The sequence below is a fragment of the Perna viridis genome, chromosome 3 (genome assembly GCF_037379345.1).
Source record: "Perna viridis isolate PV_CMFRI_1.1 ecotype Kerala chromosome 3, ASM3737934v1, whole genome shotgun sequence".
NCBI lineage: Eukaryota > Metazoa > Mollusca > Bivalvia > Mytilida > Mytilidae > Perna > Perna viridis.
In genome coordinates, this window is record NC_142447.1 from 5,968,710 (window position 1) to 5,994,373 (window position 25,664).

The following is a 25,664-nucleotide window of genomic DNA, read 5'->3' on the forward strand; positions in this document are numbered from 1 at the left end:
AATTATTTTAACATCATTCTTTCATCGACACATTGATATGTGCATGGTGTTGTGTTCAGATGGATGCTTGCAAGGAACGATTTCAAGGCCTGCCATTTTCAATCATCTATAACAGAGCTATAATTGATCTGTCATCAAATATCCGTTAAATACCAATCATAATACTATCGCGAATTTCGATATACTATACACGTGTCTCAAGGAGCAACTTCTTATCATCAGCATTATAATCATATACATAAGAAGATCTAAATCCCAAAAAATAATATGTGTATAGCAGAAGTACTCAGAACCAATTCTATTGAAATAGGAAGCCAAATTTTTCACATCAAGCACTACTGGTTAAAATAATGACTGTAATACCATGCACAGACAAAATATAACTGAGGCAACCAAATTATGTCTACTTAAATGCTCATCTTATTTGACTGCCATATTTTGACCATTTCAACACTTAAAATGTTCATTAAAACACAATGTGTCTAACTCAACACAAAGAAGATAGTCCTTTAACATCAAAGTAAATCTAGTGTTGACACAAAATTTCTAATACACTGTTCAACGTTTTTGTGCGTTTTAGCTGGACACAGTTCGTCTACCTCAACGAAAAAAAATGTTAACATAGACATTTTGTGACTAATTCAACCAAAAAGTGTTTACATATCCAGAAATGTCTACATCAACATATCATTTTACCGTTGTGGTAGAAAAATGCATTTCAAATAGACAGGTAAAGCGTTGATTCTGAAATTTTGTGTTTGTAACAGTCAGAAAATGATTGTGGATGGTCATATCAGTTATTATTTTGTTTAGTAGTAAAGAGTATACCATGTGTAATACAAGGAATGAAGCCTCGGACTTTTAGGGATGTCTTAATTTGTAACACTGTAAATATTAATAAAAAAAAAAGGTTAAATAAGTCTGAATCAATGTTGGTACCATTTAGTACAGCGGCATTTAGTAATATGTGGTATCGATTGTTATTTATTCAGCACATGATTTAAACGGTCAATCGAAGACGACGTGAACTATGTGAATCAAACATGTAGAAAAGATGCGAAGTAATATGAAACTTAAATCATTAACACAATAAATAAACAAAAACATAAACCAAACGAAATAAAACAAATAAACAAATAAACAAAGAACTCTTATGTGAATGGTATTCACTCAGATCCCCGGAATATTCAGAATACTTTGTCACGTTGGAGTCTGACGTCTGTTATATTATTGAATGTCGGTGGTGTATAATTTTTTGAAGTGCCTACACTAAGTGAGTTAGGGCTTGGATTATCTACAACCATTGGTTGCGGCTTGCTGTCATATAGTGTCACATTGCTGATACTTGTTGAGGATGTTCGACCGGAGGCGGAAGTAGAAGAAGTAGTGGGAGGAGAGTTTCTTGCGTATCTTGGCTGACGAGGTGAATTATTTCGCGCATAATGTTTTGGTGTTACTCGGGATTTCTTTTCGTAGTAAGAGTCATATTCGTCATCATAGTTTCCATAATAATAATCGAAATTTTGTACTTCCGGTACCAAAAATAATCCAGCTATTATTGTCAAAATCAAAGCAATTAAGGTTAGTCCATATGACCATCCAATGGAAAAATTGGAACCTAATGCAAATATCCACAAGACACTTCCGATGAATAGTAAAAAAGCTGAAAAAATAAAAAAAAACACAATTTTACAATATTGGAGTGATCCCTCTTCCGGTAAAAGGAGGCGGCCGCCCAGACAAGGAGGTCATGCCGGTAGAAGGAGGATAACTACTTAAAGACGTTGATGGGGGCAAGGAACTAGTAAATCCTGTCGATGGTGGCTGTCCTATGGTTGTTCCAGTATACACCCAGCGCGCTGGTTGAGACACAACAGGTTCTGATCTAAGGGCCTTCCTAGTTGGAGGGGGACTGGGACTTGGTGTTGGAGGGGGTGGATCCCGACAGCAGTCACAGTCACAATCACATTCACAGCATCCACCTCCACTACAAACCCCATCACAAACTCCCTGATTATAATAACCAGAATTGGCATAGGAAGAGCACCACCCAAGATCCGGTATTAGTAAAAGTCCGGCTATTATCGCTAAAATTGCTGCAATGATCACCAACCCACACGACCAGTCCACGTGAAAATTTGTCGGTATGTACGCCAGCCATATAAATATGCCTATCAATGCAACCGCAGCTGGAAATAAGAAATAAAAGGGTCTTTCAGATTTTTTTTCTCAACTAAAACTTTCGTGGTAATAGGTTTTGTAGGGAAAAAGCGGTGTTGGCATTGACTATATGGCTAGCATACAAACGTTGTTAATGTTGTGCGGTTGTACTGTTACGATGCAGTCAACTAAAGTGGAACTATGATAAAAGGAATAAATACAAGGATACTACTTTCTAAAACAAATTAGTCAAAAAAAGAATTTTATATTTTCATTAGAATATAGATAAATACAAAACAATCTTACAAAAACTATAATATATGATACTAGAAATTCAACATGCTTAAAACAATTTATCATTTTTTTTAAAGAAAGCAGAATGTTTTTTTTAAACTTAAATCATCGTTATTCTGTGACTGAACGTTAGTCTAGGAGGCAGGTGTGGGTGGAGGTTGGACCAACGAGTACTCTTTTTTGATAAAAAAAAATAAGTAAAAATTGACCAATCATAGCATGCCCCCTTTGTTGAACCACGGATCCGCCGCTGCAACGGTTTAAGTTAATAGTTAACATAGACAAGAAAGTAGATTGAAATACTCCATGATTCAAACTATTGAATGTAAATGACTTATATATGAATCTAGTATATACAGTCATTGAAAATAAAAGATATTTGAAGAAAAGAATGTTTGAATAACTTTACCTGTCAAAAAACACATAACCATGCAAAACACTGCATAGTTGTAGGTTCTAGCACCCGCTGCAAAAACATAAATGCCAAGGAGTACTGGAGCTCCCAGGAACATTAAAAGGGCCATTATTTCAAATGCTTGAGTTGCTCTAAAGTTATCTGGAAACATATCAAAATAATAATATAATGAATATTTATACGAAATAGGGTTTGTAAGTCTCGTTCTAGTTTCAGTTTTCCTTCCGGAATTTCCGGGAAATGAAAACGCTGTATCACTATGCAAAATCTTCTATTTCTATGTTTTTCTTAAAATTTTTATTCAGTAGAACTAGATATTTGTCATTTTTATCAGTATTTTTTCACAAAAATATATTTTGCTTTTAACATTGAACCCAATGCTATGTTAATGACGAATCTCTATGCATTTGAATGGGAGATAAGGACCCATTCTCATGAAATCACGGAGTCACGTGACGAGACTTACATACCCTATAGATAAATGTCTTTTTTTTTTCTTGTCCAATGTCTCAAGATGTCTGTTTTCAGTTTAAACCAAACAATCATATTCTGTTTTAGTCTCGACCTGTCAAAGCCAGAGTCGACAAGCTCAAAACAGTTTGAGAGAAAGGACAGAGTAGCTGAAGTTAACTTAAGCAATGGTGTTCTTAACATCTTTGGCTTCCCTTTCGGGTTTCGCATTTATCCTTTCCAAAATACCTTACATGTAAGTAATGAAGCAATAAGGCTATCATATCCCGATTTGTACCAGAAAACATATATTCGCATAAGCGTTCCTTATAATGAATGAAAAATATCTTGTAGTTCAATGTCAGTATGTTTTGTAATATAGTGACATAACGTTATTTTAACGGTCTTGTCTAATGACATTTATTCATATCCTATTTTTCTTTTTCCCTACTCACTACTAAAACAAAATAGCTTCATGTATTCACCCTAACTCCAATATAAAACTTACTCACCATTTTTGTAATCTGCCGGAACACTCTGGCTATCACAGTTTCCGGAAGTACAAGTCTGTAATCTCCATAACCCTACACTTGTAACTGTTGTTGAATCATTTTGCATCCAATACATAGTGGAAAATCCAACAATGAAGAGAATAAGAGCTATACAAATGGTGATAAAGGCCCATTTGGCCCAACCCGAGGATGTCCCGAAAACGGCCATTTCTATTTACGGAAAATACATGTCGAGACCATTGCAGCAACAAACGAGGCAATAACGTTCTCAAAGTCGTTTTTAATCCATAAAGCGTTTATATTTCACATAGTCAAAACATATTTCTCTTACTTTTTCTTTATCGGAATAACTTATCTTTGTCTCCTTAAAAATACAATCACTTCCTTTTTTTTTTTCGTTTTTGACTACTCTGGTGTCTATCCTTTTATTTAGTTCAGTTTCTGTATAGTTCAAATAAAATGGGAACTTGTTGCGAAGGTCCTTTAGCTATGTACTTTTCTATCGATGATGTATGCAAGTAATGATGTAAGTTGAATTTAACCGAAGAAACTATATTTTTCATTCCGATCAATGATGCAAAAGAAGTAAAGTTTGAATAGACGGTTTTGGTATATACTTTCGTCATTGAGTCAACATAAAAGCAGACCTTTAATTTCTGTAATATGTATTGAAGACATTCTATCTCATTTAAGCGTTAAGATTGTATTAAAGGTCCTTTCAAATGATTTTCTTTATATCTTTTTGAAAAACCATGCCATACAAAAATAAACGTATATTGAATTTAAACATATTATGGAATATTAAATTTGTGGTTTGAAAAGAGGAAAGTTTGTATACTCGTTGATAGGAAGCATTTTGAGTTCGGATGAATGGCAATTGCAATATTTGTGTGAAGCAGACAAATGGCCCTTCATTTTATTTTCAGCTTTAGAATTAGTTCATTTTGTTAGGTTTTACGAAACTACATATCGTTTAAATTTTGGCAATCTTAATAAATTAAAGAATGATTGAACACTGTAATGTTGAAATAGAAAAAAAAACAGATAAACAGGACTGCAAAATAATCTTAAACTAGAAAAACTGTGAGCAAAGCTTATTAACTTGATACCCTAACTCCCACATTTGACCTCAAAATATATGTGGATCAAAATCTAGAATAGGAGGTGCACAATGTGAAATAAAGGTTTTGTGAAGGTTTCATTAAGTTCCATTCAGTGGTTTAGGAGGAGTAATAGGTAAGAGTTGTTAGCAGAAGTACAGACGGACACCCCCACTCACAGTGGGGGTAAAATAAACTGTTATCTTAAAGAAAAGTTCAGATATATGAAATCTAATAGTTCGTTATTCTATTTGAATCCGGGTAGTTTAGTCCAAAATACCCGTGATCCACATTGACCCTAAAATTATTCCGATTAATTTATTTATCATGAAAAGAAATAATAGTTTCACACAAGTCTTCATTACAGCTATGAAAACCATTTATTGACAGGGAACAAGTCTATTTTTAATACAAATGATGCAGTTAAGAAAAATGATTCTGGCATAAAACGTAACATATTTCACTTTAAAAGGGAGTATACATGTAATTATAGAAACCATGCGCAGTGCTTCCATTACATATCAGCAGTTGATTGAAGTATCTTTAGTTCACAGTGTCATAATAAACGTATGCTACAATATTTGCAGGACTAATTTTTCATACGCTCTACATTCTTATTAATCGTGAATATACTGTTTTATCAACAACAAAAATGACAGCTATTGAAGACAAACTTTAGTCATGTTCTGGAATCATATGTATCATATGCATAAAGCTATTCTATAAATTTATCTTTATGACTACGACACATTGAACCTTTCAAATATAATTTGATCATTTTTTGTTTGTTTATTGCATGATCATAGATTGTGAAATATAATATATTGCAGCATATGTTATTATTAAATATACATTATTAAGTTAATAAGAGTTACGGAAATTTACGTTGCAATTATGTCAAATTCCCTGTGTACTTTTGTGTTGTGTATTTTGTACTTTATTTGTAATAGTTTTGGTCTCGGTGCTGTCTTCCTTTCGTTTGCACATTTGATATAACTTTTTTTTGTTTTTAAGTTGCAGTATGAAAATCGAACAGGAGGTGATCATTCATGTCAAAAACCCACCAAACTCAGTTTTATATCTTGTTCAGAAACCGTTATACATCACATAACCAGTCTTAGTTTTATTCATTTGGGGGTCGCGCTTTTGAGAAAAAAATTATATAGATTGTACATGAAATAAGCACTTTTCAAGAGTTATGGTTCTTGATTTGGTTTGTTTCGGTTGATGTCAGTGGGAGATTAAACTAGTTTTCTCAAAAGTACAGATCGAAACGTAGAAAGGACTATTATCACATAAAAATATAATATATGCAGACCAAAAACAAAGCATCGTCCGATCCATGGGCTTTTTTACACCGTGAATCACCATACCATAGATAGTGTCTGAATTCGATATTGACTGGTACTTAACTAAATACCCCCCACTAGAGATAATGTATAGTTCCAAAATATTGCATGTATTTATTCCAAAAATCTTATTTTTTTTAAAAAGAAGGTAGACCTAGGACAAGAGACACAACTCTTACAAATCATTGGATCATTTGTATTCAGCATTTCATGTCAATCTCAAGTAAACATAAAAAAACTTGTACTGATTTCATTCTGCTTCAAATGAAAGCTTGATAGGCCTTCGTGAAATTGAATATGATACAAACATATCACGGATTTCAAGAGTTATGTCCCTTACCCTAGGTCTACCTCCTTAAAAATGGACTAAGCTTTAACACGACAGTACTGCTATTGGTAAGTAAAACAATTAAAGAATCACTGAATTTCAAAAATCATTTTGTAAGGGCCCTTTTTAACAATCTCATCACTTACTGCTCGAATCAATTAATCATTTTCAAATTCATCTTCGACGAATCTTTCCGAAAAATCAGTCTTTGCATTTTGACTATTTTAGGTGTCTTTACAAGTACTATCTTTAAAAAGGATAAAAGACGCATATTTTTTTTTGATTTTTAAATAAAAAAACATAACATATGAGAAGAAATTTTCATTTCAAATACACTTTTTCGAACGTCACAAATTATACTTTGTCAATCGGAATACATACAATAAGGAGACTTGCATTTCCATAGAACAGCGTCTTTGAGGTAAAGGAGGGAAACGTGTTACAATGCCGACTTCGTCCGAAAAATAAACAAGTACTATCTTTAAAAAGATAGACGACGTATTTTCTCGCTTTATTCATTCTAAATTTATTTTGTGAACTGTGTGAACATTGTTACATTTAGTAATTTAATTATTTAATTGCTTCAACAAGTAATCTATTTCCAATAATTCACTATATCAAAGATTTTAATTCAATATATCAACGTGATTGAAAATAATCCGAACACTAATGCTCTGGATGGAGCTTTGAATTTCACGGTTGCTATTACTTTTGTCCGATGAAATGCGATGTTGTAAGCTCAATCGGTTACGTTGCCATGGTTTAACATCATAAGTATCACGAGATGTCAAAGCCAACTCAATACCGACTGCGTCCTGAAAATGTTCATCGCTGCAGTGTATGGTTCCTCGCTGTCCAAAAGTGAAATTCTTTGTCATGCGTGCATTTAACTATCATCTGATTTTAGTGAGGAACATACCATAGATCAGATCTGTTTATTTTATGGCAGATTTATTATCAATATTAAAATATGAACTTAATTTTGAATGCAAACACAGATATTTAGCTTGTACAGTACATCACAATGGCGAAATTATAAAAAAGAATATTCAATCATATATGGAATGTAGAGCTGATTTGAAAATGCTAGTTTCACCTATTGACCTGACCTTGATGACGTATGATCAACACGCATGGGACCCTCTTTTTCGTTACAAAGCAATCCAATTTTGTAATTGGAGTGGATATAGGTCAAAACGAACTCATTAAAACCCTATGTAGGTTAAAGCCACGATTCGAGATATTCCTCGGAAACGAAAACGCACAAAAATAAAAAAAAAAAAAACATCGTAAAAACTTCATTACAGATTTCATGATTGAAGCAATCATCAATAATTACTAAAAACTCAGACTGAAAATAAAAAGACAGTGGTTTTTTTTTTAAGAATCAGCTTTTGAAATATATTTCAGTTGAAAGGAAAAAAAATAAGATAACGCAAAGAATACCGAATATATACACAAGAACAACAAAATATACAAAAAAAAACACACAATAAAAGCAAATTCATTTACAAATACAAAAAAAAAGAATACACAGAGGAAATCAAACAACAGGGACACAACTAAAAATCGGGGGTGATCTCCGGTGCTCCGGAGGATGAGAAATTCTTGCTTTTTCAATGACAACAGCATTGCAGTATGTTGAAGGTAACGTCCTTTGGAGAGTAAGGTGTTTTATGTGACTTTTAAATATGTATAGAGCATCCTTGTCCCAGTAGTCCCGTAATTAATTGCAAAGCACTAACAGAATAGAAAAAAAACAAAAAACTTCAGTCCTATGTTGACATGTAATCAACATAACTTAATTTATGATTTTTCAGTCACTACATTATTGTGTAGTGCACAGTTATTATATATTGTTCTGTTCTTATACTTTATTAAATTATCTCCCGTTGCACCGCTGAATATTTAAAAAACCCTGGATATGGCACTAATCGAATTCGGTCCTTTTCATCTTCTATATTTTATTTCAAATTGTTTTGTTCTTCATTTTGTACTATTTAAAATAAAAAGTAAATATAAGAGAAAATATTCCTTGTTCAGCTAGTGTTTTTTTTTTAAAAAAACGTAGCACATTAAAAAAAGTACATTAAGTTCGACAAAGCAAGGTCTCATTTGAGGTTTTTTTTAAATAAATAACATATCATATTGTCGCTGAATCAACGGGTTTCAGCTAATAACATTCTTGCATCAAACTGTTCCTCGTTTTAAAATGCACGAAAGATAAACTTGCACGTGGGTTAACGTAGATATGTCAATCAATTCCTAGAAATAAAAGTAAAGTTCGATAAATTGTGTTGCATTCAAGATGAAAATATTGAAAATGTCAGTTGCTTTTCTTTTATTTCTGCTTATTTTACCAGCAGGTAAGACATCTAGATTTTATATCTTCGTTTAAGTGTATAAGAAAACCTGTATTGCTATATTTTGAAAACATTTGCAATATTGACATCTATTGTTCATTTTCCTTGAAAGTCTGTTTTGTCATATCATCTTTTCTGCTAATTAAACTGTCTTTACAAAGCATCTTTTCTAGAAACAAACGCTGCAACAAGTTCCCATCATTTTGCCCAGCGCAGAGCTACATCAAGGAGTCTGCAATTTACCAGTTAAACACACGACCCAATCTTTCAGTTCTGTAGGGATGGATTGACATTTGAACTTCCTGACAAGTTCTTCATTTATGAAATTCTTTCGCCAATATATTCCTTGGATTGTGCGTAGGCAGCTTTTTGAAATATGTTCTGCAGATCACTCTGGATGGCACACCAAAACTCTGACCCATACAACACTACCGGTTTTGCATTTCTGTTGTGGATGCGTATTTTTGTGCTTTTCTTTTGATGTACGCTGTATACCTCGAAATAGTTAAAAGTCTTGTGTAGGATAATATTGCCTTGATATCTTGGTGCCATTTTCAGAGCTTATCGTGCTTCCTATGTACAAAGTCATCGACTCTCTTGATCGGATTGGTATTTGTTTGTTTTTGTTTTTGGTTTATTTATTGGATCAGATAGAGTGGTGTTAATAAAATTCATTTTTGTCTTCTTCGCTGCATTGATTTTAGGCCTGTTGTTTCTACATACATATTTAACATTGATGTCTTCTTTTACAAATGAAATCTTGTGAATGAAATTTCAGCAAGACCATATGCGAAGTCAAAATCAGCAGGCTGGATAAATATTGTATCGAATCAATGATCGATCGTTCGAACGAGACTCGACAGGGTAGTCAAGGACTTTAAAAACCCCTCAGTCAGTCAATGATCATTAGAAACAATAGTAGGTGACAATATGGGTATATGCTTACGCCAGATCTTTCATTAAAAGGTCAGAGATGATACCTCCTAATAATTCTGCATTCATAATTGTTGTAGATTCATTTCATTAGTGTTATTATTTTGGTCTGAATTCATTAAGCTCCTATAATTCTCCTCAGGTGACTTCCGAAAGTCAGTAAAGTTGATGAATATAAAACATGTTCCATTCAAAACGTTGTTCAATGATATTACGCATTGTAAAAATCTGATCATTTCATTCTTTCCGAAAGCCCGCCTGTTCTTCTCTAACAAAATACATTGCTTGGGACCGACGGTTTAGTAACTCCTCTACAGTTGTCACAGCTACCTTCTCCGTCTCCTTTTTTTCAATTCTGACAATAAAACCTTTTGACCAGTCAGGTGGTATACTCTCCTTTTCCCAGATGTTCTTAAAAGGACCATGGAATACTTTGCTGGAAGTATTGATGATTTATTTCAGTAGATCTGCAATAATGGCATCAAATCTTGTGGCTTTGTTGTTCTTAAACGATTTGATGGCTTTTTGCACTTCATTCAATGCAGTGGACTTGTATCTTTATCAATGTCTTCAGCCATTTGTGTAGGCTTTGCTTGAAGCATTGGATCTGCACAACCTCTTTGTTGTTCTACGCAACGTTTAATTTGTTTATCGTCAGTTGTCAATGTTTTGTACTATTTTTCTTTGATCTGCGCAACAAGTGATCTAACTGTGCTACACAGTTGATAAGTGATTTGGATAGAACAGAACTTTCTTTTTGACGACTTTCCGATTTTTAATTTTCTTATTGGCTGCTACTATAACAATGTTAGTTTCATCTCTGGTCGTTTTAATAGCTACTTCATTAACATGATTAAAGCTTTGTTCTGAATATAAAATTGCATTTTCACTGTTTAGCCTCATTCATTATGAATATATTTTTCGAAATTTACTCACTCCAAGGTTATCGGTATCATGATGCTTCATCTCATTAAAAATCTTCTTTTTTGTCTCGAGAGACTCTCAATTGGTCGACTAGTTTCCTTGTAACGGCTTTTACTAGGGGTTGTCATTCTACCACTGTTTTCTTCCTGGCAAAATAATGTCCAGTTCGTGCAAGGACTGGAATTTAACCTTTAAGATTTCCAGTAGTGTGAATAATTCATAAATAATATTTTAGTTGTGTATGGAGCATGTGATAGAACAGCTATAGGTCGCTGCATATCTAGTAACTTGCCAAAAGGTAGCAAGGAATCCTTGATTCCATTGAGATGCAGGTAAGATTATGTTACAAATATTTCCTTCCCAAAATGATAGTATACATTTGTATTAATGATCTGTCAACTTTAAAGTTGCATTAAAGTGCATTATTTTCAAAGACTAAAAAGCATAAATCATAGAAATGATAAACCATCAATTTGCGATTGCAAAATAATTATACACCAAGATTTCATAATTAGGAATTAAATAGTTAAAAACTAGCTTCTAAATTATTTTGAAGTCTTATATGGTAGGTGTTTAAAGAAATAGGATCACTTATAAGGCTATATTCAGCAACTAATAGATACTTTTTTTTTAAAAAAAAAAAACCAATTTTTTAAACTGTATCTGAAAAGTTGCAGTCAATACAGATGATCAGAAACAATTTAGTGGATAAACACCTTACAAAATACTCTTAATACAGGCGATGGATTGAGTAACTTGCACTGCAAAAACTGTTTCCATGCAATCTTTCAATGCTTATGTCCTGTTATCATTGTAAGGACCGGAGCAGGAGATTAACAACCTAGTTTATTTTTCTTTCAGTGCTTACGCAGATGTTTTGACTTGCGTGAGTTCATTGAGATCCGCCTGTACAAGCGAAGATTCTGGTGTTTTTACTGTCATTAAAAGAATCGAAAATTTTTATAACAAAAAATGTAGTAGTGGTCATGGTGATGCTGCTTTTAGTGATGACATCCCTCTTAATGGTGATGACATTGCTATTAATTAAATTTTATGTGGTACGTATTGTCTTATTAGCTCACCTTTACCCCAGGTCCACGTGAGCTTATGCCATCACTTGGCGTCTGTCATCGGTCGTCAGTTAAGTTTTAAGGTTTTTGTTTAAATCTATGAAAAAACAATTCTAATGTAAATGATTTTTTATCAACATCTTCGAGTGTAAAGTTTCAAATTTGTATCGGACAATAGTTCGACCAAAATGGCCGCCATTGATATAAATAAAAATATGGAGTGAATTGCTTCACTGTCTATATCTCAAGTACTTGAATTTGAAAGAACATTCCAGGTGCAGAATTAAACTATCTTCATTTTTCCGACGCAGTCGGTATAGTTTCGCTCTTTACCCTTTGACCTTAAGGACGCTCTTCTATGGAAACGCAAGTCACCTGATAGCAGTTTTGTTTCCCAATTGGCCAAATACTGATAACTTAGTGGCGTTAAAAAAAGGTATAGAAAATTTGAAATTACGTTAGAAAAAACTGTATCGAAAATTTGAAATTGCGTGCCATATGTTATTTTCTTGAAAGAAATGTAGAAACTTAGAAGTAAAATTTTACTGTTTCGGCTATCTCTTTTAAAAGATAGTACTTATTTCTAAATTGGATCGAAGTTGGAGGATGAAAGAGTAATCAAGGGAACTAAGGAATCCAAATTTCCATCCTATCCACAAACACTCTTTTTTTCAAATTCAAATTCCTCACCTTAAACATCATCACTCTCTCCACATTTTCAATGTCGTCAGTGTTCTTTGCATCTTTTGACTGATGTGGGCTTACTATTGCCAAAATTCCCATTGAAATTCAGGCAAGCCTGTGCATCTAGGAAAAAAGTCATAACACGCCCTAGATGTGATAAAAATGAATTAATTATACCTGCTGTCTTTAGTCATGTGTAAAATCAAAGTTTTTTTTCAATTAAGCCCATATATGTCACAAGGTAATGATGAACTTTAGAACTACAATGCCTCAAGCACACTCCTTTTTTCACTATACGTCATAATTAAGGAAATGACTTGTCTTCTATGAATAACTGCACATATGAAATACTTTCTTTAATATCCCTGTTGGCGACTAAATAGTGCTCAGAAACGTAGCCGGGGCTCTGCTCACAGAACAACTGGGATGTGTGCCTCAGGGGCTGGAATGGGATACTCCTGGCGAGTAACATGCTGGAGTTGTCAGGCTATAATACGGAAAACCTGACCGCAAACCATAGTGGTGCACCGTGTTGGGAAAGATGTCACGTTCCTCGCACGTTAAAGGACCCTGCTGGTATTCGATAGGAGTAGGAACCTTTGCGCTCCGCCACAGGAGGATAAATTGCCCGACCTTACCCATCCCTTCCTTTTTTCTAGTGGCAATCAAAATTTGTCGACCCTATTATCCTTGTGATCCATCTCATTTTTCATTACGTCATCATTTCATGTTCATTTTTATCATCCATGTCATGTTCATCGTCTAATTAAAGCTGAAATATTGCTGCTCGGACGTTAAACCCCAACAATCAATCATTAATATTCTTGTCATATATTATATTATATATATATCCTATACCGTGAAAGTACTATTGTTCAAGAAATACTAATTTTCGTGACATTGTGGGTAAGGTTCCCATTGTTGTGTATACTGAAAACATAAAAGCCACGAATTTAAGCATCCATGAAATTGTGTTTTTCCACGAAAATTGGTATCCACGAATTAAAGCACTATATAATACCGGATTATAACATACATTATTTATTAAAATTTGCAGTATTACATGTTTCAAAATTCCAAATTACTAAGGCTTCATTCCTTGTATTGCACATTGCAGAACCTGTTGATGATGATTCCGATAATTTTGGTTTGAGTACTTCTTGCATATAACTAATTTTTGGATTTAGATCTTCCTATGTATTTGATTCTAACGCTGATGATATATTCTTTAGAACTCATTTTTCAGGTTTTCACACTATACTATTGTGTGATTGTTGTTACGCGTATCTGAACATGTTACATGTACAAAGGATATTTCTACATGAAATATGACCAATTAAGTTGATTTTTTTTACTATTATTTTCTTTTATTTTCAGCTAAACCAAACAACGTTCCAATGAAAGAAGAACCATACAAACTGCTGTAAAGCAGCAATTTTCAAATATTTAATATTAAATCGCATGCAACAAAATTGCTTTACAATATAATACCATTCACTATTCTACTATATCGTAGAATTCAACTATTAGAAAGTACTTTACTTTTGTTTCTTTGTATGTATGATTTTAGTTACTTTATGTTCTTTGTTGTGTATGTCTATTTTCCATGTTTGGTCTTTGTTCATGGATTACATTCTTTTTTATTACCGCTATAACCTTGGTTTCCTTGGTTACACCTTTACTCATCTATAAAACACACAAAAATTCACATGTAACAGTTGTAACAGTAACCGTTATATTATAGTAAAACCCCGTCTCCCACTCAAAGGGCACCTCTGCCACAAACAGTACTAAACCCCGCCTCTACATACAACTTGGTACAGTACAATGGAAACAGAAAGTGCTCATGCCTTGCCAATTTTTAAACTTTTTTTACATGTTGTGCCTGTGCGTCCCCCATTTGTAGGTTTAATAGAAAAGCATATGTATACATAAAATGTAGCTTAGATGCAGAATTTGATATGTTAAAATGTTTAATTTTAAATAATCAAGACAAAAAAACTGTAAATTATACAAATTTCAGATAAAATTGCAACCATTTACAGATAGATGGACTAAACTAAACTGAATTTATATGGTTGCCTTGAACACTTCGGAGGTCCGTGCAGCAAAGTACTAAATGTGTTACATTTTTGAAATGACAACCCCTTCAGAGGTCGTCATTTTATATTCCGCAGTCCTAAAACTGTCTCCTTTATTACTACATATCACTATACTAGCTTACAAGCTCTGTTATACAGAATGAGCACTACTTATTACAAATCTGTGAATGCAGTTTCCGGTGGACTGTTGCATAAGGAGTTGGGGTTTAGGACCAAGTGTGGCAGAGGTGCAAAGAGTGATCGAGGTACCGAGGTGACTCGAACGGAAATGAAAAAAATAAATTCCAAGAATAAAGACAAATCATGAAAAACTGACACAAACAACAAAGAACATGAAATAACCAAAATAACACATACAATAACATAAAGTATTTGAGCAACACGGACTACACCAAAACTGAAAGTCTTTGAAAAATATAGTGTTTGAACTAGTGTTAAGAGTTGTTCGTGGTACGAAGACTCTTCAGGTGTGGCAGGACGGCCTACCTGCGTTGTAGTGGGTAATGAAATTTCATATCTTGACCTACACTTAGAAATCGATGGTAAAGGAAAACTATTGACCAAACTTTACGACAAACGTGATGACTTTTCATTTAGAATTGTCAACGTTCCTTTCATCTGTGGCAACATCCCTTCGGCTCCTGCGTATGGAGTGTTCATATCACAACTCATACGTTATGCCAGAGCTTGGCGAAACTATGCAGACTTTTTGTATCGCGTTAGAACTCTAACAAATAGGCTTCTGGAACAGAGTTATGTTGCTACAAGATTGAAGTCATCACTACAGAAGTTTTATGGCCGTTATCATGAACTCGTGGATCGTTATGGTGTAACCATCAGCACTGAATTATCCATGAAAACTGATTTATTCAACATGTCTTAGCTTTCCTTCCCTCGTTTGTCTACCCCGGACTTGACTTTTTATGAGCAACTCGGCGGGTGTTTCTAGAAAAGCAGAGGACGCTTACCCTACCGGTGCACCTGGCCCATGCTCCCAGTTCTTAGTGGAGTCCGAGTTGCTAATTTACTTTTGTTACTTTGTATGTATGATTTTAGTTACTTTATGTTCTTTGTTGTGTATGTCTGTTTTCCATGTCTGGTCTTTGTCCCTGGATTACATTCTTTTGATTACTCTTTTAAATAGCCAGTAATTGACTTGGCGAAAATGATTAATTCTTTAGTCGCTGGCTTTACACCGAGTGGTCGTAGGTTCGATCCTCGGTTGGCGGAGGTATAATTTCGCAAGTCAAATCATGTTTTCCAGTTACATTATCATTCGATATTCCGGGCATTACTTATAGAATCAAAGTATGATTACATTAGTTACCCTCAAATATATGATACTGATACAATCTTCGACTCTCAGTTGTAATAAGGAAGTCAGGTGTATTCCTTTGTGTTAACAGTTAAATGAGTAGAAACGTAAAACTAGAAATCATAAGCAAATAACATAGAAAAGGCTAAATACATGGCAAGCTCCGAACAGCGTCTGAGGTTCGAAATTTACTTTTAACGCCGCTGCAGCCAGCCCTTTCAGAAAATGCAAGAATTCAAGATGAATGAAAACTGATTTATTCAACGGTTCATAGTTTTCCTTTGCTCGTTTGTCTACCCCGGACTTGACTTTTATGAGCAACTCGGCGGGTGTTTCTAGAAAAGCAGAGGACGCTTACCCTACCGGTGTACCTGGTCTATGCTCCCAGTTTTTAGTGGAGTCCGAGTTGTTCATTTGCTTTTGTTACTTTGTACAAATGATTTTAGTTACTTTATGTTCTTTGTTGTGTATGTCTGTTTTCCATGTCTGGTCTTTGCCCCTGGATTGCATTCTTTTGATTACCACTATAACCTTGATTCCCTTTATTACTCTTGCAAAGTCGGGAAAAGTGAAAGATTTTACGCGACGTTAACCGATTGAATAACGCCCGAGAATTTCGAATGACTTGTCTGCAGCGGTTAGTAAAAGAGGAACAAACGAACATCTGTCGCTGCGTGGCGCTTGAGTACATGGAGACAGAAAAAACAAATACCGAAAGAAAATAGTATGTACTACAGATACATTTTCGAGATATTATTAGATTATTTAATATTTTTTTCAACGAGAGGGGGTTTCTCGTGCTGATCTCGTCGAGCGGCTTTGCCGCGAGACGAGATGAGTATGAGAAACTCCCGCGAGTTGAAAAAATATTTGATAATCTGTATATCGCTGTTTTGTTGAATTGTAAGGTATTAGTTTTCTTTTATTTTCAGTTTTCTTGACCTTAATATGTAAGTTTTATAAGCGCTGTAAAATTTTCTTCCGGGACTATTTTAAAGCGACGTGCCTCGTGATGTCACGTATGTTAAGCAGCTGTGATGCACATTTTTTTAAACAAAAATCGCTTAACTATGACAATCGCGTTTAAAATTTGTGGAATAATTTTGGAATGTATACATTCTAATCGGGTAAGTTACTGTATTTAATCATTTTCCATTGTAGATGATTAGAAAATATTGCCACAAATTAGCCATTATTTCATACTGGCGTGAGATTGAAAATTGTCGTATAGCAAAATCAAAGGGATTTTAAACAAAATAGCGATAAACAATCTTCTAGCGCAGAATTGACAAATGTGAGAAGAAAGTAAGTACGTGTGTTTGTAGCTAGAGGTAGGAAAAATGCATGATCTGAAAGATAAATTTAATGTATGGATAAAGAAACCTATCTTTACGTCTTTTAACTCTCCGTGTTACGAAAAAAGCAGGAGTCGTTCAGATGGTTATAGCATAACACAGTGTGAACTAGCGCAGCAGTGTGTGCGTAGTGGAGCACAATGTGCACTTTGCTCAGCAGAGTGTGTGCGGATCGGAGCACAGTGTGGACGTATCGTAGTACAGTGTGTGCAAAGCGAAGCACAGTGTGTACGTCGCGCAGCTGAGTGTGTGCGTAACGGAGCAAGCACAGTGTGTACGTAGCGCAGTATAGTGGGTGCATAGCGGAGCACAGTGTGTACGTAGCGCTGCACAATGCATTTGTAGAGTTATACATTTTGTAAACTTCATTGCAATAGAAATAGAACGGATATAGTGAAACATAACAATTGGACCAGCATGTAACCTAAATATACAAACCAAATGTATTGGGTTTTTTAAATAAAATATAGAAAGTTGTTGTTGTTGGTTTGTTTTCTTGTTTTTTGTTTGTTTTTTTTCTTTGGGGAGGGTGTTTATTTTATTTTATTTTATTTTATTTATTTATTTATTTATTTATTTATTTATTTTATTTTATTTTATTTTCTCGTAAACCAAAAGAAAATATACAACACGTAGCTCAGAGATTACTAGAGAGGTTCTGTATATGTCTGATAAGACATGCCAAATACATCTTGTTTATGTACAATCAAACCTGTGTCTGTGACCTTCAAAAGGAGTGCAAAATAATGGTCTTATCAGACATAGTATACAGGTCTATTTAACAAAGAAAGCCTTGCATAAGTATTTTATAATCATAGCCTTTTAAGGCAGACTATTGCTGAATACAGATGGTCACTTGGACAGGTTTGACTGTTGTGTCAGATAAGCAAGTTTAACTTGGTTGAACTCGACCTAATCAGAAAGATATTGAATAACATTACGTCGGAGGAAATGATTCTTTTAGTATTTTCGTTAATTACAGCGCAACTAGTTTACATACAGGGTAAGAAAAGTCGTCTTCCTAGAAAAATATGGCATTACTGTAAACAGTAACGTATTATTATTATTATTATTATTTTGCAATTTTTGCAGTGGACAAAAGAGCGCGTTAAAGATTACCCACGAAATTGATTCTTTAACATTATGTAATGCTAATGATTTTGAAACTGCGAAAATTGATACCCGCGAATATGTTCCATCGACAGAAATCGCGAAAATTGCAACTGCGAAAATCAATACGTTTTCTGTATGGTCATAAGGAAATTTTTAAATGTTTTTTTTTTATATTCCATAAAACAAATATGAAAATAGTAGATGTGATATAATTGCTAATGAGACAGTCATCCATGACATTTTTACTCCCAAATATGTCGTGTTGTTTACTTTTGCCCTTTCTAGTTATATAGTATGTTTATAGTAAACAACACCATAACACATTTTGATGCTAATGCACAATGCATGTTTCGGAAGACCACTACAATTTGAATTTTTTTTACTAAACGGAGCTACTCATCGTCCGCTCTCTCAAGGATTAAAGGAATATATGACCTGTGTTTCTTAGAACAGAATGATATCTGGGTGTATCCGGTAAACAGGTATATGAATTTTAACATTCCGCGTGAGCATTAATCTTTAAATCATGTAATCCCTCACAATACATGTTCGTATTGCATACAATGTTTCAGGTTGTAATATTGGATGGACCCAATTTAATGACAAATGTTACATGTTCAGCCATACAGCAGTACCATGGGGAGAAGCTGAGGTTAGTTTTATTCCAACATCCTTAATGAAAAATACGAAAGATCTTCTGGAAATCCTGAATGCAAGATTATTATAAAAATACAATTGCATTAAAACCTATGATATTTCAACTCTTTATTCCCCATGCTCCGTTAAAATCCCGATTCAAAAACATTATGCATCGTTGTTACCCAAAAAAATATGGTACACCTAGATACAAATATGGTTAGTGATATGTTAGAGATTCCGCATACCTTGTAAACAGAAAACAATTCCAAATCGTCTTCCAAATATACCGAAGCTGTTTTCAAATTTTTTGATCGACAACATATTTGTTCAGTGCAGGGACGCATTTTTCGTCCACCGATCTGACAATGTAATTGCGCTCAAAAATGCTTTCTCTATTTGAACAAAAAATTATTGGATCTCTGCATCAATGTATTTGCTCAGATTTTTTCGATAGAATGTTAGAAAATTGAAGTTTTTGATAGGGTTATCTGCCCTCGAAATGTTCGTCCCATTTCAACGAAATTATAACTCAAATTACCAAAATAATATTGAAAATGTATGGATGTTTTGGTTTCAAGGAAAGCCTATCGAGTTTTTCATATGGTGTCAAAGTCGGGTTAAAATGAAAGAGTTAATGTTGTTTTTTAGATGCTCACTCCATACCGATCACCGAGTTCATGATATTTTTGTTGTGACTTCTGCTATGTGACAAAACAATCTTGTTTTGAAAGCATATTTGTTAGAAGTTGAACACGATGCAAATTATTATTTCAAAAGACGCTTATGGTTTCTTTTGTTATATGAACTAGAGTATTTGTCGTGGTTTTAATTCCAAACTTGCTGAGCCAATGACGAAAGAAGAATCTTCATTTCTTATAAGCCACAGTCAAAATCAGTGTACGTATTTTTATTGTATTTGTTTTGAAAAAAAGGACACATTTCAACGACAAATTAGCAGCCTTATCAATGAGTAATCAAGGGAACCAAGGTTATAGCGGTTTTTAAAAGAATATAATCCAGGGACAAAGACCAGACATGGAAAACAGACATACACAACAAAGAACATAAAGTAACTAAAATCATACATACAAAGTAACAAAAGCAAATGAGCAACTCGGACTCCACTAAAACCTTGGAGTATGGACCAGGTTCACCGGTAGGGTGCAATATCAATCAATAATGTGTAGTATATATTGTTCATTCATTAAAGAACGGAATTTCATTATTTGGCTCCAGCAGGTTGCATGTATCTATTCTGCATTTTTCTAGCCTGGTCTTTGTTCCAAAGTTGCACTTGGTTTTAAATATATAGACCCTTTTCGTGCTAACTATGAGATGGTCGATGATCATGCGTGCAGCATGATCAGTATACACTACTGCGAGAATTCTTTTGTTCTATCTAAGCCGTGCACAAGACTTAGCATGAAAATGTCTAATAATGTAAATTGTATGATATATTATATGGTTAAAAAGGCTTTATAAAGAAAAGAAACAATGTAGTGTCAAAATATACTATAGAGTAGATATATACAAGTCTTGAATGAAGTCTCCGCTGTGCAACATTGAAGAGAATTGAATCATTCTTGAGGTATATTGTTCGAGCAACATTTTAGATTTGGATGGCAAAAACTAATCATCTATGTTCTAAAAGTCATTCAGATTACATTATTTGAAAACTATTAATAATTATAACAGATAGATATTTTTATATTGGATGTAATGTCTCTTCTGATTGGTTGGCACTTTTTTGGTATTATCTTGTTTGTATGTATCGTCTCTTCTGATTGGTTGACATGTTTTTGTTTTTATCTTTCAATCGTTCCTATATTATTCAGCAGGAAATTTCTGGATAGCAATTTCAGACATAATCGAGGAAGACAGATGGATATACTCTTCAAATCAGCAAGTGATTCAAGTGAAAAATTGGGATTCAAGTCAACCAAACCAGCATACCAGTGCTAACTGTGTATGTTTGTGGAAACCATTTAATGGTAAATGGGCTGACGAGCCGTGCAGAAGCTCGTACTACTTTATATGTGAAAGTCTAAACGAGTAGGTATATATTGAATAATAAGTTTAAAGGAATGGCTATATCCGATTTTATTTCTATTGTATATTGAAAAATAATCTAGAAATCAGACTTTTGTCATACTGTGAAAATACTATTGTTCTTGACGTACCAATTTTTGGTGGTTTTCGTGGGTAGGTCAAACCACGAAATTTGGTTCCCAAGTTAAAGGAAATTTCCAATGTTGTGTATACTGAAAACTTCATAATCACGAATTGAAGCATCCACGAACTTACGTTTCTTCCCTTATCCACAAAAATTGGTCTTCGAATAAAAGTACTTTTACAGTACATATTTTACATCATACGAACTCTGTAATCATTTACCAAAAAAACATATATAATTAAACAAGTTTCCAATTACCCCCAATGCAAATTGTTCACCTTATTAACCACCATAGGGTTATAAGAAATTAGCAACCTTGTGATTTCGTTTCATTTTTAGATGAACATGTATTCAATCCAATGCGGGTGTTTAAAATAGACCAAAATATGGCTTTTGTTTTTATTAATTTATAAATGGCTCTTACTATGACATATGCTTCAAGAGTTTGCATGATATGGAAAATATGTGAGCCAAAGTTTTGTTGTTTTTTGTACTTATAATTAAAAATAACCACAAAGATTCAAACAAACTGAACGGATTTGGTTTTGTTTCTTTTAAATGTTAAATGTGTATCTATATATTAAGCATTTTATTTATCTTTATTTATCCTTTCTTCCAGATTAACTCTTATAGATGAAAAAAATAAACTATTTCTTTCTTATTCACAGTAGTGGCCAAGAAGTGATTGGGAAACGATAGAAAGGACTGATTTGAACTTTTGATGAAAAACAATTAATAAAACTGAATGTAATTAAAATTATGTAAAACAATTCCATGAATGACTGAAACCAATATTACAAACATGTCTATCATATAAATATTGCAAATTTTGGTATGCTGTAAACATAATTTTAGTATCAACAGCATTAGAACCAAATACTTCTACTTAGAAAGTTAAATAAACAAAATTAAATCATATACAAGGAGTACTAAAATAAAAAAAAAGAAATCAAGAGATGAAGCCAAATCCAGAACCTACTGAGTACTACCGAAGTATGACATTGTAGGCCCACGTTTAATACAATGCATGAAGAAAGCCTCAGTGGTTCGTGGCCAGACACGTTTGCCTACTGGGTTTGGGAATACTACTCGGGTATCTATGGTCCACCAGCAGTGGAATCGTCTCAGTGGTTTCCTTGTAAAAATAAAGACCATTCACATCAGAGATTGGGTAATTGTGATTGTAATCGTTAATCAGTTGTAATTGATTACATTTCTGCAAGTAATCATGATAATCATTAATTAGCCAAAAATCTGATTGCATGTAATTTAATTTAATTAATTACTTTTCAAAATACGCTGTTATTCTGATTACTTTATGATAGCATTATTACAATGGAAATATTAACGCCATATTCTGACCAGACTGATGCAGACTTAAATTTAAAACATTTCAAAGATTGATGATGATCAAGTGCAACGATTCTTAAAAATTGAAATGAAAGTCACAAATTGTTATATTGAACTTGCAAGTATTGTATAGATCTATACTGGTGAAGGTTGATGTTCTACTATACTTTAAAAAAAATAGTATTATGTGTTCAATTCAAAGAATTTAAGGTCTTATGAAAAATGCAAAACATATTAATATTAAAACAAAATGTTCTAAACCTTTCACATAATTCATAGGTAGTCAAATGTGGTAATGATTACTTCCCAATGTAATCACTAGTTTAATCAATACTTTCAGAAATGCTATAATCTTTAATTTAATTTAATCATACATTTGACAAAGTAATTGTAATTTAATCGATTACTTTGAAAATATCGGACCCATCACTGATTTACACAGATATTGCAAATTTCGGTATACTGTACAATTTAAAGAATGGACGGTTACAGTTTAGCTCTCGCTGGAAATGACGCATGCAATACTTTTTTAACAAATAAAGCGGACCAAAAATTTATGCGAGACGTAAACTTTAAATTCTTTTGTTACAGTTACATTCTTTTTGTATTATTGCAGATTTTAAGGGGGAAAATATGTCTGAAATTTTGAAACCTACCGGTATTTTGTGTTTCGTGGTTTCTTTTCCTCGTTGTTTTCACCTCAATTTTCTTGGCCTAAAGATTTTGTTCAATTCCTTTCGAATTGTGGATGTTGCTTTTGTCTTGGTCAAATTCATTTAAGATGTCTTTGAGTCATGAAGTTTCTTCTATCTTGATATACATTTTCCCCTAAAAATTGTTTAACCATAAAGTAGGGAAGGTAGAATGTTATTGTTTTAAACTCCTCAGTTGAATTGAATGTATGGTAGTTTATTTTTTTATTTTTTTTATTATTATTATTATTTTTTTTTTGCTGTAACAAAAATATCTGCATTTTTTTTATATCTGTATATATTGAGGTACAAATCTGACATCTTGCTGGAGAATATCCTCGGGGACTTATTGTCCACCTGCTGTGGCATCGTTCCGGTGGCATTGTTCCAGTGGTTTCCATATACAAAAATACCTATCATGTTAGCATTACAAATTTGATATACTTTGAGATATCTTTCATGATTATCTATCTTTAATTATTGTTTCATGCTGCTGTAATTGATGGTTAAAGATATGAAACGTTGAACCACATGATTTAATATCAAAGAATCATCTTACCTCAGGAAGAAATGAGACTCGCATAAAAATTGCCAATTTGTACTGTCACCATACGAATTCCCCATATCTCATTGCCACCTATCCATTCCCCATTTTCTCCATACCTATTGCCAATTCCCTATAGTCAGCATACCCATTCCCCATATCTTACTGTCACCACACCCATTCACCATTTCCCACTGTCACCATACCCATTCCCTGTTCCGAAACAGAAAAATCCCCATTCCACATATAATCCATATTGCATTTGCATTTATTCTTCAACATTTAAACTATAGCCTTTAATTTTACTCAATACATTTTGTATAATATATATATATATGTATTTATTACCACTTTCTCCCCATTCAAAGTTTCCACCCCACCCCATCCCATCCCCCATTCACCATCCCTATTCCGCATCCAATAACATACCACAGAATGAGAAGTTTACTCCATAAAAGTACTGTAGCTGGATATAAAGGTTGGTCTGTTTTGCTGAAATTTGGAATGTTTTCAGTATACAAAAGTACCATTCATATAAACTTGCATATTTCGATGTGATGTACAAGAGGTTTTACACATTCGTACACATTGGCAATAATATACAATCTATACACAGCACTGAGACACTTTATGATTCATGTATTTATATATAATTATATACAAATATCTGCCTTTACTTTGGAAATATATCTGAAAATATTTTTATCTGTTGTTTAATGCCAATATCAGAATTGTATGGTGCAAATGTTTCCAATACCAGCACTACAGAAGGACAATACAAAGATATCAGAATTCAAAGACACGATAAAAAAGGAGAACCTAATGAAATATCTCCCTTCTTTTTTACGATCTGGTAGTGCATTAGGATTTTGACGTATTTGAATTGTCCCATTGTTCACATTTCAGTATTTTTGTCGATATTTTCTAAAAAAAAAAAAACGTTTTCATTTGAACACGAACCGTTTGATTTGCATTGAGTTATCTTCCTTTTACCATTAGATTGAAATTATGGCGCGTGCCTGAATTCATTCGGTAGGCCTTGATTAAGAATTTCATTAACATAAATGGGTAAAAATTTTTGGTATATCAAGATTGACAATACTTGTATTTATTTTCAAAGTTTTATGTATATTGTGTGACATTGTCTTTTTAAAAAAGGCATCAATGATAGAGAATTTTATCTTAACTATTAGGATTAAAACAAAAATGAAATTAGTGGGAAAATACCAGACCAGTAGCACTCCAAATATCCTCAACAGAATTTATTTTTGAAAATATGCGGTTATTACTTATTTCTAATTTAGGTCAATTTCACTAATATTACACTGTTCTGATTATTTTTATCATTTATTTTCAAGGACTGCTAAATTCGATCTTCTAATAAAAACGAACTCATCTGAATAAGAATGAAATGAAAATACTTATAACGAGGATGGATATGGTGAATATGTCAAAGAGACAACAACCCCACCGTGATGAAAATATCAGCCCAAGGCCACCCATTGGTCTTCAATAAACGACGAGGAAATCCTCACACCACAGGGCAGGCTGCAGGTGGCCCCAAAACATAATTATACACAGGCAGACAGCCACCCTACATACAACTGTACTTAAATAACATAAAAATGAAAGTGAAAACGAAACAAGACATACGTTACCATCCTTTACTTTTCGAGGACACCCACAGAGTTGATCTTAAAATGTCTAATTCGGGATAGCTTCGACACTGTGATTAAATCAATTCTCGTGCGGCAGATAGATACACCATAACGATCCATCAGTAATGATGGCTGTCATCG

General features: G+C 33.6%; 3 protein-coding genes across 5 annotated transcripts; 2 read left to right on the plus strand and 1 right to left on the minus strand.

The window, feature by feature from the left end:
* Positions 1–966: 966 nt before the first annotated feature.
* On the minus strand, positions 967–4,508 carry LOC148620800 (uncharacterized). 2 transcript variants are annotated; one of them, XM_088574587.1, is made up of 3 exons: positions 3,832–4,448; positions 2,864–3,010; positions 967–1,663 (listed from the first exon to the last, which is right to left on the minus strand). In XM_088574587.1, the coding sequence occupies exons 1-3, from the start codon at positions 4,037–4,039 to the stop codon at positions 1,188–1,190; spliced, it is 831 nt and encodes a 276-aa protein (XP_088430713.1). In that variant the 5' UTR covers positions 4,040–4,448; the 3' UTR covers positions 967–1,187. The 2 variants fall into 2 exon arrangements, with proteins under 2 accessions (XP_088430713.1, XP_088430712.1); XM_088574586.1 differs by having other exon boundaries at positions 1,520–2,189; positions 3,832–4,508.
* A 4,395-nt stretch (positions 4,509–8,903) lies between these two features.
* Positions 8,904–14,054, plus strand: LOC148620801 (uncharacterized). Its single transcript, XM_088574621.1, has 4 exons — positions 8,904–8,974; positions 11,064–11,160; positions 11,690–11,886; positions 13,960–14,054. Exons 1-3 carry the CDS (start codon positions 8,917–8,919, stop codon positions 11,874–11,876), a joined length of 342 nt encoding a protein of 113 aa, XP_088430747.1. The 5' UTR covers positions 8,904–8,916; the 3' UTR covers positions 11,877–11,886; positions 13,960–14,054.
* A 4,065-nt stretch (positions 14,055–18,119) lies between these two features.
* LOC148620802 (C-type lectin domain family 3 member A-like) lies at positions 18,120–22,049 on the plus strand. 2 transcript variants are annotated; one of them, XM_088574619.1, is made up of 5 exons: positions 18,120–18,357; positions 19,040–19,119; positions 19,916–20,003; positions 20,942–21,158; positions 21,899–22,049. In XM_088574619.1, the coding sequence occupies exons 1-5, from the start codon at positions 18,306–18,308 to the stop codon at positions 21,948–21,950; spliced, it is 489 nt and encodes a 162-aa protein (XP_088430745.1). In that variant the 5' UTR covers positions 18,120–18,305; the 3' UTR covers positions 21,951–22,049. The 2 variants fall into 2 exon arrangements, with proteins under 2 accessions (XP_088430745.1, XP_088430746.1); XM_088574620.1 differs by having other exon boundaries at positions 18,122–18,357; positions 21,948–22,049.
* The last annotated feature ends 3,615 nt before the right edge of the window (positions 22,050–25,664 follow it).

Excerpts from the sequence above, each read along its gene's own strand:
- LOC148620800 (XM_088574586.1), bottom strand. The coding sequence starts at position 4,039 with ATGGCCGTTTTCGGGACATCCTCGGGTTGGGCCAAATGGGCCTTTATC. Across the intron at positions 3,011-3,831 it reads TCCGGCAGATTACAAAAATG|ATAACTTTAGAGCAACTCAA; the intron begins GTGAGTAAGTTT and ends ATATGTTTCCAG. Across the intron at positions 2,190-2,863 it reads GGTTATGTGTTTTTTGACAG|CTGCGGTTGCATTGATAGGC; the intron begins GTAAAGTTATTC and ends TCTTATTTCCAG.
- LOC148620801 (XM_088574621.1), top strand. The coding sequence starts at position 8,917 with ATGAAAATATTGAAAATGTCAGTTGCTTTTCTTTTATTTCTGCTTATT. Across the intron at positions 8,975-11,063 it reads TCTGCTTATTTTACCAGCAG|TTGTGTATGGAGCATGTGAT; the intron begins GTAAGACATCTA and ends ATAATATTTTAG. Across the intron at positions 11,161-11,689 it reads TTGATTCCATTGAGATGCAG|TGCTTACGCAGATGTTTTGA; the intron begins GTAAGATTATGT and ends TTTTTCTTTCAG.
- LOC148620802 (XM_088574619.1), top strand. The coding sequence starts at position 18,306 with ATGATTCTTTTAGTATTTTCGTTAATTACAGCGCAACTAGTTTACATA. Across the intron at positions 18,358-19,039 it reads GCAACTAGTTTACATACAGG|GTTGTAATATTGGATGGACC; the intron begins GTAAGAAAAGTC and ends ACAATGTTTCAG. Across the intron at positions 19,120-19,915 it reads TACCATGGGGAGAAGCTGAG|AGTATTTGTCGTGGTTTTAA; the intron begins GTTAGTTTTATT and ends TATATGAACTAG.